The sequence below is a fragment of the Prorops nasuta genome, unplaced genomic scaffold (genome assembly GCF_024137725.1).
Source record: "Prorops nasuta isolate Cenicafe-Biocafe unplaced genomic scaffold, Cenicafe_Pnas_1.2 PNAS00007, whole genome shotgun sequence".
Lineage (NCBI taxonomy): Eukaryota > Metazoa > Arthropoda > Insecta > Hymenoptera > Bethylidae > Prorops > Prorops nasuta.
In genome coordinates, this window is record NW_027116804.1 from 4,663,100 (window position 1) to 4,679,740 (window position 16,641).

At 45.2% G+C, this 16,641-nt stretch overlaps 1 protein-coding gene across 1 annotated transcript; it reads right to left on the bottom strand.

The window, feature by feature from the left end:
- Positions 1 to 4,600: 4,600 nt before the first annotated feature.
- LOC136774925 (uncharacterized) lies at positions 4,601 to 10,472 on the bottom strand. Its single transcript, XM_066729397.1, has 4 exons — positions 10,143 to 10,472; positions 7,838 to 10,054; positions 6,841 to 7,435; positions 4,601 to 5,064 (listed from the first exon to the last, which is right to left on the bottom strand). Exons 1-4 carry the CDS (start codon positions 10,470 to 10,472, stop codon positions 4,601 to 4,603), a joined length of 3,606 nt encoding a protein of 1,201 aa, XP_066585494.1.
- Positions 10,473 to 16,641: the final 6,169 nt, after the last annotated feature.

Below are 16,641 nucleotides of genomic sequence, written 5' to 3' on the forward strand. Positions count from 1 at the left end.
TACCGAATAAAAAGTATGAAAGCTACCGAACAGTGGATATTATTAAACCCTACGTTACCGACTCGTGAGATAGGCTCACGAGTGGATTATAGCTAACGTCAAGGATAGACCCCGTTGACAGGCAGAGGCCCGGATGAAAAGACCGGAGCCCCAGTAAACGATGTCCAGGTTGTCCTGGGAAGTAAGGCTGGGCCATGCCAAACAACCCAGGCAACCTGATATAAGGAGAAGCGGCCTCGGGGAGTCCTAAAGGAATGACAGTGTCTATAAGTCCCCACGAGGAGGGGAAATAGAACATCGAGTCTGGCTTGAACGCTGGTTACGCGCGTCAAGCAGGCTGCGCGAATGTCGTGCGCAGACTGCCATAGCAGGGCAGTCGGAACGCGACCATGGGACTGTGCTGATGTGTCCGTGCGTGCTGGTGAGCGCGTGACGCTGCACTCAGACAGCCATGGGTCGGTTCGCGTACGTGAGACGTGTGCTATAGGCCAGCCTGCACGTACGTCACGACTCGATACCGGCCAATGCATAGTGGGTTGTGCAGGGGCGTAGTTAGCCCGTTGGAATGTGTCCCGGTGCCCTCCGTAATCCCATAGGCTTGCGCTATGGCTGGACGGGCCGCGAACATTGCCTCCGTGGTGGTCCGCTCCTGGCAGGCTCTATGCTTGGCAAATGATACCGCATGTTCCCGCACTCCTCACCACCACCTGGGTGTGGGTGGTGAGGGATGAATGTATGCCCCTCAGCAGGTAGGTCTGCGAGGCTCGGACTTCCGTAAGGAACCCTCCCCTCTCTCCACGACCTAGCATACTGAGCGACCCTGGCTACCGCTACCGTCCATGTGCATGGCCGCAGGGCTGTATAAGATGCATAGAGAATGGGGTCGAAGGACCCAATTGATAACGTAGGGTTGTTGGCCACCCAACTGACCAACTGGCGCCCTGATACCGATAGAAAAGGACGGGCGAAGGTAATGGGAAAACCCGTAGTGTGAGTGGCCCCTCACACTGACGGGAATAACCATACACAGTATTAATGGAACTTTTCACGAATATGACTTAAAATCCTTATTAATTAATGCATTTGAAACGCAAAATTTAAAAGTATTAATTGTCGAGCACAGAGCAGATCGTAATACTAACAATTCAAATTTAATATGTGATGTGTCATGTGGCTAAGAATACAGAAAAATGGAGAAAAGCTATTCTCAAAATGAATACGACATTATTTTATCATGGAATACAGATGGAATTCCCATTGCCAACAGTTCTAACGCTCAATTGTGGATTATCCAAGTACAAATTTTGAATATTCCAGCAAGAAATAGAAGAAATTTTCAATTTTTATGCGGTCTTTTTTATAGTAGAGCCGGAAAACCAAATATGAATGCATACTTGCAACCATTTCAAGAAAAACTAAAAATTCTGTATGAAGAAGGTTTTATGTGGCGCGACAAGGTAACCAACTATTTCGTAAATAGTAAGGTACTAGCACCAATCGCAACCCTAGAGTGTCCAGCAAGAGCTTCAGTTCAAAACATCATGCAATTCAATGGAGAGTACGGATGTACGTTTTGTGAGCATCCTGGGGAAGTTTTTAAAACAGGGATGGGGCATAACCGCATCTATCCTCTCATTAAAACTGATCCAATCATTCGAACTAAAGAAAGAATGATTATACAAGCCAAAGAAGCTGGTAAAGAGAATCTAATTCATATAAATGGGATTAAAGGACCTACTATTACATCATTGATTCCCTCTTTTAACATCAGTAAGGGTTTTGTGCCAGATTATATGCATGCAATTCTTTTGGGAGTTGTTCGAATGCTTATGATGTTATGGTTTGATACTAACAACAAAAATGAGACATATTACATAAATTTTTTGCACACGCAAAAAAATCAATCAATATATGTTGTGCATTAAATCTACAGACATAAACATAAGAAAACCTAGAGAAATTAAACATTGGAAATTTTGTAAAGCTTCAGAGTTAAAAGATTTTCTTTTATTTTACTCCCGTATAATTTTGAGAGGCAGAATGAAGACAGAATATTATGAACATTATTTAATGCTTGTGTATGCTACAAGAATTTTGTTGCAAGTTAATATTCATTTCAACGATCTAAATTTAGCCGAAAGACTAATGTTTATTTTTGTGAAAGGTGTTGAAACACTGTACGTTTTAAAAAAGTGTTCGTTTAACGTGCATCAGTTGACACACATCGTTGAATATGTTAGGGTTTGGGGTCCAATGTGGATGTGGTCAACCTTTCCCTTTGAAGACGGTAATGGATATCTGAAGAAAGTTAATCATGGTCCAAACAAAATAGATATTGAATTAATGAATACTATGAAAACATTTAATGCTCATAAAATCATGAAACATAAATTGTCAATGAAAATGAACAGAGATACGAACGAAGATGTCAGAATTCTAGGGAAATCCCAACAAATAAATTTAAACGAAATTGAAATTAACTGTTTACAAGAAGCAGATATATATAACGGAATGAGAGATCAAATTGCTTACCTGCGTGTAAAAAGGGGCAAAGAAATTTTTACTTCAAATTTATATTGTAACAAGGCAAATTCTTTTGCCTTGCTACATGAATTGTTTCTGATTTTTAAAACGCCGCGCTCAAATGAGGTTTCGCTCGATCCCGGGTGGCGGCGCTGTGGCCCATGCACAGCTGTCACGATCGCCTGGTCGACCGAAAACTGAGGCGCAGACACACCACTTTTACCCGTCATTGAGGCAGGACGAATTGTGGAAAATCCAAGGAAAGCTTTAATCGAGTTCGGATACCCATGTAAGTGGACCCCGAGACTGGATTCGATATACTAAGAAGGAAGGAAGGAGGCTAGACAGGGAATTGGGAACTGTCAAGAGGTTCAATTGGGGACTTCACTCCATCCACTACCCCTAACCTTAAATTTGACACTGCTGTGCATGCCTGGCTTATACTTTGCTATATTGTTTATTGCATGAAGGTAAGCGTTGAGGACCGACAGTAGGACTCAACGTTTAAGTATTAATATTCCTTTGTGATTAGCTTAGTGGCTCCAGATCTAGTAGGGCATAGCAGGTCTACGTAGGAAGTATTATTGAATCCAACTCCAAATATAGGATATATATACAAAGCTCTTCCAATTGCACTCATATAGTTTAGTATTTCCAATAAGGAAAGTTAACTATTATTAAGATGAGTCGGATTATAAATTCCATAGCCTGTACGATGACAGGAATTAGGCTTTAATGCCAAATTTATATATATATCTATATACTTTTATTTTTCTTCCTTACTTATATCTTTGTACATAGTTTGATTTCAATCAATTGCTTCCTGACTAGGTGTTGAAATTATATTATAGTTAACATAATGTGCGAAACAATGTCCCAAGTTGGCTCCGAACCTGTGGTCAGAAGAGAAGGTCTTATTCTAGAATAAAATATTTCAAAGCCCAAGATAAGAGGTAAAAGGAGTTTTTATTTAAATAAATAAAATGTATAAATATATTTACAAAGAACCGCTAGACTAAAATGATCGACTTCCTAGGGAATTTGTTGTCGTCAAATTCTAGGGAATTTCGGTAATCGAAGATTCCCAAGAACCCCAAAGACTAGAATTCCCCAGGAAGGAACGCGGACTTATAAACTCCCGGACTGGACAATTTTCCCTAGGGTATTCCCTAGTAAAATCCCCAGCCACGGGAGGAAGCGAAGTAGGAGAGTTGGATTTAGGGAAGGGGAAGTCCCCTTACCCCTCAGCCCCCTTCTCCCAGAGCTATGGTGGCTCTGAGCCGCCCCAACCCCTAGAGTGAATCTACCCCTCCCAATACCCGACTCTGTCGAGAGCCCTGGAGTTTAGGGTCGGAACACTGGGTCCGAGGTAGTCCTCGGAGGCAGTGTGGAGGGGAAGGAGAGGGTTAACTTCTCCCGGGCAGTCCCCGGAGAAATCTCCCATAGGAGGGAGGAAAATGCCGCAGAGGGTTAGTCCCCTCTTGGTAGGCGGTGGGTGGTGGGTGATACTTACTAAAGTATGTACCCGTAGAGTTCGCCGGTGGAGGCGCTCTTTTGATGGCCTTGGAGGCGCTGCCGTTGAGGCGTCAAAAGCCGTAGAGGCGTCAAAAAGCCAGGAAGGCTGCAAAAACTGCTGCGGTTGCTGCTTGATAGTCAGCGGTCGAGCAAGGCTGAGGTGCGATGGGTCCTTATCAAGGACCCATCTATATAATTACGCGACACTAATCTTGCCAGCGAGAGAGCTGCCGCGGGCGCTGGCCACCTAGTGGCCAAGCGCGCAAGTAGTGTCGCTTCGCGGCCGCGACGCGCCAGGGCCAGAAGACGCGCAAGTGCGCCGCGGAGAGAGGGACAGATAGAGCGGCTAGACGCTGTTGGTCTAGCCGTCTATTGTGAGCGCAATAGAGATGGGAGATATAACAGAGAAATGCGGAATCTACTTCGCAACATTTTCTGCTCCTCCCAATCTTGAACAAACTCCCCCCGTTGACGCGATGGCGTCAAGACAAGGAAGAATACCATATCAGTTTTAATATTTTTATTTACAAAATCAAAATATAAACAGATAAGGACGAGACAACTATTTACATGGCTTCATATGGAGCTTGGCCGAGTGAAGCTCTAAGGCCGGCGACCACCGCAGGGTGATTTTGCCCTGCGGGGCCCAGGCCTTCCAACGCCGGACTTTAAGGGCCGAATAGAGCGGCACCTCTATCGTCTGCCCGAATGCTCGGACAATAATTTTTTGCGCATTGCGCTCGAGTTCCCTGGCGCTGGGATCGTCTAAGACTTTCCCAGCCCAGTTCGTCGAGGCAATGCGCTTCTGGGCGGCAACCACGGGCCTCCGACGTCGTGGGGTCGCCGGCGGTTTCTGTGGCGGTGGTGGTGGTGGCGCCTTTAGCCCCTCCGGGGGAATACGGCCGAACAACCGCCGAAACTCAGATTCCTCCCGGGGGGCATGTAACTCGAGGACATCGTCCCCCTCGTCTTCGTACCCTACGCCCAAGAGGTGGGCCCACGGATAGTCCGCCATGATCAATCTCGCTGCACCAAAAAAGGTAAATGATGAGTGCAAAGACTCAGTAAGTATTTTTGAAGTTTTGGAAGAAAAGACATGGCGGAGATCATAAGTGTTACGGAAGGTTTGGAACAGGAAAATGGACGACCTGAAGAGTCCCAGGACGCCCGAGAGAGGAGGTGGTAACCTGAAGAGTCCCAGGAAACCAGGAAAGAGAATAGACAACCTGAAGAGTCCCAGGAAGTCAAGAAGGAGAAAGTTAAGCAACCTGAAGAGTCCCAGGAAGCCGTAAGGCAGGGTAAAGATAGACCCTGATGCGACCCGAAAGCAAGGGCTAAGAAGGGAGTTTACAAAGTTGCGAGAGACTCCGTTGAATCTCTTTTTTCGCGGTTTTAAGTATAGCTACGCGAGCTACCCCATCCACCCCAGGGACTAGTTTGAGAATCCGCCCCAAGGTCCACATGCGCGGGGGGTTGTTGGGTACTTTGATCAGGACCAAATCTCCTTCACTAAATTCCGAGTTCGTGTTCTGCCATTTTGGCCTATTCTGCAACGTGTGTAGGTATTCGGAAGACCACTTCTTCCAGAATGTTTCGGTGATTCTAGTCACAGTTTGCCAACGGTTTAATGATGATTCGCGCAAATCCAAGGTGGATAATTCAGGTGGGGAATTTAACGCCCGGCCTGACAAAAAATGCCCCGGAGTGAGTACGTCCAACGACTCTGGATCATCATGTAACCGCGATATAGGTCGTGAATTTAGACAGGCCTCAATCTTGATCAATAGTGTGGCCATTTCCTCGAAATTAGGCACGAAAACTCCGAGGGAGCGCTTCAGGTGGTGCTTCATGCTTTTTACGGCACTTTCCATAGACCGCCCCAGTGGGGAGTAGCGACCGGAATGAATTTCCACTCGATTTTACTGATGGAATCGGTGTTCTGAGCGCGTGCAGCTTCTAAGGAGCATCGGTAGGCGCGTTTTAGTTCAGCGTCCGCTCCTTGAAAATTAAGGCCGTTGTCCGAATACATGACGGCGGGTTTTCCACGACGAGAGATAAATCGAGTCAGCGCGGCGAGGAAGGCCTCGGTGTCCAGTCTGGAGACGAGTTCCAAGTGAACAGCACGGGTAGATAGACATACGAACACGGCCACGTAGCATTTTATGGCCTTTGCATTACGACCGTGATGTAATTTCACCGAAAAGGGCCCGGCATAGTCTACTCCGGTATGTTCAAAAGTGAAACTGCGAGAAACCCGAGCGGCAGGAAGTGAACCCATGAGTTGGTTACCGAGTTTAGCGCGTTCGCGAACACACGTGATGCATTTATGAACACATGATTTTACTAGATTTCGTGCATTCACGACCCAAAACCTTTGTCGCAACGTGGACAAGGTTAATTGGAGTCCCCCGTGAAGGGTCTCTAAGTGGGTTTGCCTAATGAGTATGGCAGTTAAGTGACAATCCGGTAAAATAATGGGGTGTTTCATTTGTTCAGAAATTTCGGCGTTCCGAAGCCGCCCCCCTATTCTTAAGATTCCTTGTGAATCAATGACCGGATGTAAGGAAAGAAGCTTTGACCGCGACGGTAAACGTAACCCATGATTCAAGGCTGAGATTTCGCTCGCGAAGTGTATTCGTTGAACAACCTTTACCAAGGCTTCAATCGAACTGCGAATTTCCGATGCAGACAGGAGAGAGTCCTCCCATTGGCCGGTTTTCCTGGTCCGCTGAACAAATCGAAGAACATAGGCCATAACTCGGACCAGTTTAGACCAAGACGAAAACTGATCAAGAAACCAACACTCAGTTGTGTCTAGTTGAGCGGTTAATGCTATCTTCCGACTTTCTTCCTCGGTTTCAAAGACCTGAACAGGTTTTGCGGTGTGCTCGCGGAGGAAAGCAGGCCCATGCCACCAAAGTGAGTCCTCTGATAACTGTTGAGCACTGGTTCCTCTTGAACACAAGTCTGCAGGATTCGACTTAGTGGATACATAATGCCAGCTGGCTTCCGGTAAATGTGTTTGGATATATGAAACGCGATTGGCCACAAACGTCTTCCAATGTACGGGTTGCTTTGCTATCCACGCTAAAGCGACCTGCGAATCTGAATAGCAACGAATCGCATCATAACTCCCGACCAAGCTTCCCTTGACGTGAACCAATAATTTGACAAGAAGGGCATCGGCGACCAACTCCAGACGAGGGATTGAAGTGGTCTTGATCGGAGCGACCTTTGTTTTGGACATTACTAAATGTACCGAGAGTTGACCGTCCTCATCAGTGAGGCGTTCATAAACGACCGCGCCGTACGCAAGCTCTGAGGCGTTGCAAAATCCAATTAATTCGCGTTTTCCAGTAGTAAGTGATTGTCCAGTCCACCGTGGGATCCGTAAAATCTGTAAGTCGCGGAGCTGCTCATAGCACTTGAGCCATTTTGACTGAATAGGCTCGGGAATTTCTTCATCCCAAGAGAGTTTAAGCAACCAGGTGGATTGCATTAACTGCTTTAAGGTGATGACTATTGGAGAGATCCATCCCAATGGATCGAAGATCTTGGCATTCTCTGATAAGAGGATGCGTTTGGTTAGTACACCAATGTGAGAAGGAGAAGCACGGAAGCGGAAGCTATCATCCCCGTGATCCCAATATATGCCCAAGATTTTACTTGATCCAGCAGGATCCTCAAAGAAAGAGTGCAGCTCGGTAGGTTCAAGCGGGGAAGACCCCGGTTGATTGAATGCCCATTTGCTTAAGGAGAAGCCCCCTTTCGCCAGTAGAGCGATGAGTTGTTCCCTGACCGAACTAAGTTGCTTTAAGTCATGGGCCCCAAAAAGTATGTCGTCTACATAAGTAGAATTTAACAACACATCCTGTGCGAGAGGGAAGTTAGCTCCGTCCGTGTAAGCTAATTCGCGCAAAACTCGCGAGGATAAGAACGGTGCCGGTCCCGTACCGTAGGTCACCGTGTTGAGTTCGAAAGCCTGAAGCGCACCGGAATCAGTCTTCCATAAAATGTTCTGATACTTGCGGTCCTCAAAACGCACAAGAATCTGTCGGAACATCTTAACAATGTCTGTCACGCCTACATATCGAAAGGAACGCCAATTCATCAGGATCCGCGTGATGTCCTGTTGGAGTTTGGGTCCAATGAATAGCGTATCATTAAGCGAGACGCCAGTAGAGGTTTTAGAAGATGCGTTCAATACAACGTGAATCTTTGTCTTCTGATTATCGGTCTTAAATACTGCATGATGAGGCAGGAAGACGCGAAAATCAGAGTTCATAGGAACAGGAGACATATGTCCCAACATAATATACTCCTGTAAGAATTGAGAATAACTTTCAGCCTGGTCTGGAGAAGTTTCCAATCGCCGAAGTATCCGTGATAAGGTTTTCTCTGCTACCCGAGAAGAAGAACCTAGACTATGCTTTTCGATGTCGGATCGAAAAGGTAAAGCGACGACAAAACGCCCCGAGGGGGTGCGTGTTACCGTATCCACAAAATGTTGTTCACAGAGGGAGTCCTCTGTGGACATGGGTTTGACTTCAGGAACTTCTTCCAGTTCCCAGAAATCGCGAAGAGTGTTCTCTAGGTCAAAGCAATGATGAACCGTGAGGCTATGAGAGTGACCCGCCTTAGGTACGACTCCAGCTACGATCCAACCGAAAATAGTCCGCTGGGCTCGTAACGAATTATCAGGAGAGTTAATGTACGGGCCTTCTACCACCGACGTGAGATAATCTGCACCAATGAGCACATTAATTGGAACCTTGGTTGAAGCGAAATTATCAGCGAAATCGATTCCACTAAGCGATGGAAAAGACGATCGAGAATAAGTCGGAGGGAGATATTGAGTAATCGTTGGTAAGATTATTGCAGTTACATCCAACGAAACACCGTGTCTTGAGAGAGAATGAAGGGTAATCTGTGCCTCTGCTCGAACGTTTTGAGCCGAAGTCAATGCAACACCATGAATGGTAGCATTGATACGTTTTCGCGGTATTCGTAACTGCTGAGCTAAATTTTCTGAGATAAAGGAAGTTTCTGAGCCCGTGTCCAAAAGTCCGCGGACTATGATACGAGAACCGTCAGGAGCATCGATGCTAGCAGAGAACGTGTCCAACAGAACTGAACGTGTATCGGTAACGCTGAGATGCGTTGTAGAATGCGAGCTAGAGGGTTCAGGCTCGGAAGTGGAGTTTGCCGCAGGGGTAGTCCCCCGTGACTTGCTCCCCCCGGTGCCAGATTTGTCAAAATGCAACAACGTATGATGCATTTTAATACATTTCCTGCAGCGTGACGAAGAAGAACAATTGGAACAACTATGCCCTGGCCTCAGGCAGTTGATGCAGAGGTTCTGTGAAAATGCAAACTTTGATCGAGTCTGAGGGGTCAATGCAAGGTAGTCCTTGCACTGATACAAGAGATGGTTACTACCACAATGAGCGCAACCGGTACTATTCACACTCGCGGCGTGTGACTTCAAGGATCTCCCGGATTCCTTTTTGGAAGTCTTATGTTTGTTACCTAATGATTGCAATGAGTTAATGTGTCGCGTCAAGAACTCCGAAAATTGAAGAAAGGTGGGATAATCCTTGCTGCTTCCTAGATACATCTCCCAAGCCAAGCGGAGGGTGTCATCCAGTTTGTTCTTCAGTGAATGAACAATGATGGGATCCCAATGATCGACGCCGTAACCCATAGTTTTAAGGGCGTTGAGAGCAACCGTAACAGAGTCCCTATCTTCTTTCAGAACCTTAAAATTGTCACCCCGAAGCGTGGGTACTTGCGAGATTTGATCTAAGAACGTATCCGTGATCATCCGTTTGTCAGTGTACCGAGCTACCAGAGTGTCCCATGCTATCTCATAGTTCTCGGAGGTGATCGCTAAAGATTTAATGACCGTAGCTGCTTCTCCTTGCAAACAGGATTTTAGATAATGGAACTTGTCCCGACCGGAGACACACTTTGTCGTGAACAATGGAACGGAACGTTTCATAAAAGTTGTTCCATTCTAAATAATCCCCGGAAAACTTCGGTAAATCAATAACTGGAAGCCTAATGTGGTTTATTTCGCCTGAAGGCGCAGTGGGACCTGATGCCGACATGCCCTGATTGGGTCGAAGTTCATCTAGATGTCCTAGGATGAATTCTTCCGCGTCACTAAGAGCATCAAGGGCCGCTTGATACCAATTATCGGTTACGTACTCCATTTTAGCTAATTCGGCCGGTTTAGTGTGAGTAGTGATCTTAACGTGAGTTTTATGCAACACGTTAAGCCACTTTTCTAAGGCTGCTAGCCTATCCTCCAAGAAGGGACGGGTGAAATTGTGCACTCCACGCTTCTTGATGTTAACGACCAACCGAACGAATTCATCCCGAATCATGGGCACGTAATTGATTGCTTCTAATAATTCCCCTGCGCTAGCCATTTTGAAACTCTATTCCAGAACAAAACCACAATCCAAGACACAGCCCGGAATGCCCACTCAGGAACACTGATGCACTTCGAACGTTTTTTGCCGGATATCCGGCTCGAAGGGCCAAAAATTTGTGCGAAACAATGTCCCAAGTTGGCTCCGAACCTGTGGTCAGAAGGGAAGGTCTTATTCTAGAATAAAATATTTCAAAGCCCAAGATAAGAGGTAAAAGGAGTTTTTATTTAAATAAATAAAATGTATAAATATATTTACAAAGAACCGCTAGACTAAAATGATCGACTTCCTAGGGAATTTGTTGTCGTCAAATTCTAGGGAATTTCGGTAATCGAAGATTCCCAAGAACTCCAAAGACTAGAATTCCCCAGGAAGGAACGCGGACTTATAAACTCCCGGACTGGACAATTTTCCCTAGGGTATTCCCTAGTAAAATCCCCAGCCACGGGAGGAAGCGAAGTAGGAGAGGTGGATTTAGGGAAGAGGAAGTCCCCTTACCCCTCAGCCCCCTTCTCCCAGAGCTATGGTGGCTCCGAGCCACCCCAACCCCTAGGGTGAATCTACTCCTCCCAATACCCGACTTTGTCGAGAGCCCTGGAGTTTAGGGTCGGAACACTGGGTCCGAGGTATTCCTCGGAGGCAGTGTGGAGGGGAAGGAGAGGGTTAACTTCTCCCGGGCAGTCCCCGGAGAAATCTCCCATAGGAGGGAGGAAAATGCCGCAGAGGGTTAGTCCCCTCTTGGTAGGCGGTGGGTGGTGGGTGATACTTACTAAAGTATGTACCCGTAGAGTTCGCCGGTGGAGACGCTCTTTTGATGGCCTTGGAGGCGCTGCAGTTGAGGCGTCAAAAGCCGTAGAGGCGTCAAAAAGCCAGGAAGGCTGCAAAAACTGCTGCGGTTGCTGCTTGATAGTCAGCGGTCGAGCAAGGCTGAGGTGCGATGGGTCCTTATCAAGGACCCATCTATATAATTACGCGACACTAATCTTGCCAGCGAGAGAGCTGCCGCGGGCGCTGGCCACCTAGTTGCCAAGCGCGCAAGTAGTGTCGCTTCGCGGCCGCGACGCGCCAGGGCCAGAAGACGCGCAAGCGCGCCGCGGAGAGAGGGACAGATAGAGCGGCTAGACGCTGTTGGTCTAGCCGTCTATTGTGAGCGCAATAGAGATGGGAGATATAACAGAGAAATGCGGAATCTACTTCGCAACATTTTCTGCTCCTCCCAATCTTGAACACATAAGGTTAATAAATTTGGTGCATAAGCACATTAAAACAGGAGATTCAGAGACTCCGGTGGACCACCCTAATTATGTAATTTTCTTAGTGATGATTTAGATATTGATGGACTTGGCTACGCCTTACTTGACCTGGTGTTACCTTTTTGCTTGTGCTTTATATTTCCTCCAGGGATAGTGCAGCAAGTAATTAGGTTTTTGGAGGGCTAGCGCTGGATAAACTTGAAAAGGGTCTTTTGTCCAGTTGGAATTGTTCATGCCTGGACTGAGAGTCATACGATTGATCCACCTCCTCAGTGTTATCTAATATTCTCTCTCTTATTTCTTATTTATATATAGATATTTTCTTGTAAATAATTATAACTACATTGCTCTTGTCTTTAGAAGTTAACGGTAGATTTGGGGAGAAATCCCATGTATAACTGTATAATTATCTTAACTTTATACTTTTAAATTGATAGACAGAGCAGTTATATAATATAATTCTTATTTTGATTTTTATTAATGTGTACTGGTAATTTTCCTAGAGAATCCACTTTAATTTCACAGCATGCCACGTCCTTGAAAAGTCTCAAGCCGGCAAGCCTCAGACTGGCTCATATATAAAGTTCATGAGCCTGGCGCTCTTTATAAGTAAAGTCTGTGTGCCTTTGCAATGATTCTTGTTAAAATTGTCTTCCCCAAAGTGGCAAGAATTCATGTCGCAAAATGGCGCCCAACGTGGGGCATGCTGGAAATTTGGGAAGAGTGTTTTCTCTGTAATATTTTTCTTATAAATATAAATTCTTTATCAGATTTTATATCGGTTAATTTGAATTTTCTTTGAATAACGTTTATTTTTGAAGTTATAATATTGAGGATTTATATTTGAATTTTAATGTTACATTTGAAACATCCTAAAGGAGTTTATTATTTGTATATACTTTTTCTACTTGACCTAGTAGGTCTTGATCGGTTATCCCATGTCTTGCTGCTTAAGGCGCAAGAAAATTGCTTGCTGCACTATTCATAGGAAATAATATTTGTATTACTTTAATTTCCTTAGTATGGTTGAGTATTTGCTATTTGGCAAGGTTTATTCGGGCAAATGACCGTATGAATAAGTAGCATCATTTAATCAGTACCGCCTAAGTAACGAAATATTTTTCGACTTTACAATAATGGTCTGATTAATGTTGTTATACGCGCTCCGTTTGATAATACCCTTGTATTTGTCTACCTATCCTTTAGATAGTATTTGATAAACGAGTATTCGGGATAGTAAAAGATTGAGATTGCCTCGTATTAAACATATTATTTGACCTCGGTTATATTCAATATAACTCTTTTCATATATTGTGAGTTTCTTTTCCCAATATTATCCAGTAGCACATATTATTTGATTAACTGGTATCACCTATTTAGATCGCGTATTATTGTATAAAGTCCTTTTGTCGACCCATTGCTGGTAGTCGCGGGACAGAATTTTATACTTTTGTTTTGATCGTGGAAACATAATCCCAGAGTATCTTTAAATCACGTGAAACATAGTACCTTGGGTTTACAATTGCGGATGGCCTAGTCGAGATTTATTTTTCTTATATCAGCCTTAGCTGATAATTAGACTTTATCCTGAAGAATTGTTGCTTGTCGCCTTGGAAGCATTTGTGCTCAGGTGTAATTCCTCAGTACTATTATGGTTAGGTGCTTGCCAATGAGTGTGATTGCGCTATAATTAACTCGCTTATTTTTGATTGATTAATATTTAACACTCAGTATATTCTCTTTTCTATTCTTTAATGCGCTTGGCGTTGCGTATATATTGCTATGCGTATTTGTAAATAGCTTTTGCATTTTAGTCTAAGCATGAACATTTTCTTTAATTTTATATCCCCTGCCTGTGCATTTGAATTCTTGCAGGTATATATAGGTATATCTTGTATAATCAAACGGAATAACAAGATTTGGAAAAAAATTGTTGTTTTATTTCTATTATAACCTATTATACATTTCTTTGGCGAATTATTGTAAGGTGTGTGTAGTACGGTATTGTAAACGAAGCACATCAGCGTCGCCCTTTAATTGTTTACCATTATTCTATTTTGTAAATTTATTTCATTTCATATATATTTGTCATATACATATTTACCACGGTTTTCTATTATAACGCTATTTTGGTTTGCGAACTTCGTTGACTGATTATCCTTAGGATTAAAAGCGTGTAGTTTTATAAATCATAAATAATGTGTTCGCAATCACCTCTTAATATGAAAAGGGAGAAAAGGGCTCAGCATAGAGAGGAAGTTACTGAGACAGTGAATGGTATACGTCGTGCAGTGGAGAGCCTACCTTTTGGCGAATTGCTTGCTCAGCTTAGGGATAGAAGACTGTCGGTCCAGGGGACCAATGCTAAACTACGAGACCGATTAGTGCGATATCGAGTTTGTCGGGACCTAGGACCTGAAACAGCTAAATGGAACGATCAACGAGATTTCCAGAGTGAAGACCCATTGGAGCTGGAAAGCGAGGCCACTGGAGAGGAATCCGAGGATCGAGCCATGGCGGCAGCCGAAGTGGCTACTCTGGCTACTGTAACTACGACAATAACTACCGTTACCACTGCTAGTTCTGGAACAATTACCTCTGCTTCCTTTTACCCATCGATAGTGAAATCAGCCCGGGTTCTGACGCCTGTGGTACCTAGCCTCTTGGAAGATACTTCTAGTCTTGAAGGAGGATTCGACACACAACGTTTCCTACCAATATGCCACCCGGCTCCACATCCTGTTAGGACGAGTCACCGATTAATGGACCGAAGTCTTGGAGGGCCAGAATTGGAGTTCACCGGAGCAGCAACCGGCAGCACTACAGACGTGGCCGAAATAGCTCTTCAAGCTATAAAGTACTTCCAGAAATTGACTTTGGAGGCTCGTCAACGAGAAAGAATCCAAGTTGAGGAAAAGGAAGCAAAGCCGAAATATACAGGTACCATAAGGAAACAGCCGCAGACCTCGAGGCAGCCTGTGGAAAGAACCCAACCCGTGCGAACTAGGACTTCACGTAAAAAGAGGATGGAATCTGATCCGGAAGATAACTGTAATTGCACACGTCATTCCCCTCAGTTAGAAATTCATCACCGGACATGACTGGACACTCTATATCGGGAGAACTCGTATTATCAAGCGAGTCAAGGCCAAGGACGTCGGGACAACGTATCACCCCGACATCAACATACTACTGACCGGTATGGATTGCCTAGCCTGTCCCGTGGCCAGAAAACAAAGGCTCGAAGGAGGAGGTCAGAAACATACTGCCCCCGAAACAGCCAAGTAAGGATACACGAGGAGGAGCGACGACGGTAGTTGTCATCGGACAGTGACGATACAGAATCAGGTACGGGTTCTGATACTGAATCTGAAAGTGGACCAGACTCTGAAGCAGAACTTCCACAATCCTACAGGATATCAGAAGACAGAAGAAGACGGCGAAGAAACGGATACGGAAGTTCAGGAAGACGTGAAGATGGAGGCCGGAGAAGGGATCGATACAATCATTACTCAAACGATTCCGATAACTCCCATGTGTTTCCAGTACGAGGACATTATAGTAGCCAAACCAAAGCAGTGTACGCGCTTCATAAATGGCAGTAGCCTATAGTAACGAACGTAAAGAGAGTGCAGATTCTTTCATCGAGCGTTTGGAACGTTGCTATCAAGGCTCTGGTATTCACAGACGTCACCTATTGCACGCCTTGCCTGTAGTTTTAACGGACCAAGCGGAAAAATGGTATCGGTTAGTCGGCCAGTATACAGCTTTATGGTCGGACTTCATTAAAAACTTCAGGAAACGCTTCGCCAGTCGAGAAAATAACCGGAAAATACGCGAACAAGCTCGAAATCGGTTACAGGGAGAGCAGGAGAACATTGTAGAGTTTGTGGAAAATATGGAAACGATATTTTCATATTTAGATCCTCCATTAAGTATCCACAAACGACTAAATATTATCTATGATAATCTGCGCCCTGCCTACTCTCAACGAATAATTAGGAGTCAATTCACTTCTTTTGAGGGATTGATTCGCTTAGGCCAGGAACTGGAGGATCACTGGATGAAGGACAGGCGCAGAAATGGGAATATGGCAAGCGAAGCTATCCCCGTTCCAAGCGCCACTTACAGCGGAACCAGGCGTGGTGGAAATAAGTGTGCCGCCGTATTTAATGTGGATGAGTTAGACGAGGTTGTTGAAGGGGCTGCAGGTTCCAAACCACCTGAAAATAAGAAACCTCCGACTTCACCGAAAAAGAAGAAGGGTAAAAAGAGCAAGAAGGCTTCTAATGCCACCGCGGCTATTGCGGGAGGCTCGCTCCCAACCTCATCGGTATCGTTGGAAATCAATAATCTTCCAGAGGCTGGAAATCCTGCTAATCGGGTAATCAAAGTGCCCGCCTCCAAGAAACCCCAATATATAGTGATCCAGATGACGACACCTCCAACTGCGACGAATTCTAAAAATCCACCAGCTATACCTTAACCTGAAGCCAGTAGGCCGAACGAGAGACCGAACCGAAACACACATCCATGCCATAACTGTAATCAGTTGGGGCATTGGGCCCCAGAATGTCCTCGGCCTCGACGTCAAAATAGGCCATCTTCATCGGAAGCCAGGATAACACCTGAGGCCCAAAACTCTCGAATTGGAACTTCGCCGGGAAACTAAAAGCGAGGCGGGAAGAACGGGTCTCGTCCCCCTCCAACCGATCTACAGGAGACCCCATAGATAAACTTTTGTTATCACCGACCCAAGAGGAATCACGGCTGCTAGCTGACTGCCAATCCTTTACCGAAGAATCCTACCCATTGGAGATAGTGGCATCCCCAGGACGACCACGGACAAATCCTGCCAACGGGGTGGATCAAGACTTTCGAGGATATGTTCAGCTCAGCATAGAAGGTCAAAC

What these genes read in the sequence shown, in the direction of transcription:
- LOC136774925 (XM_066729397.1), bottom strand. Translation starts at nt 10,472, where the DNA reads ATGGCTAGCGCAGGGGAATTATTAGAAGCAATCAATTACGTGCCCATG. An exon ending in ACTTAAAGCAACTTAGTTCG is followed by an intron (nt 7,436 to 7,837) that starts GTCAGGGAACAA and finishes CGCGACTTACAG; the next exon opens with ATTTTACGGATCCCACGGTG. An exon ending in TCAACTAGACACAACTGAGT is followed by an intron (nt 5,065 to 6,840) that starts GTTGGTTTCTTG and finishes TTTTTGGTGCAG; the next exon opens with CGAGATTGATCATGGCGGAC.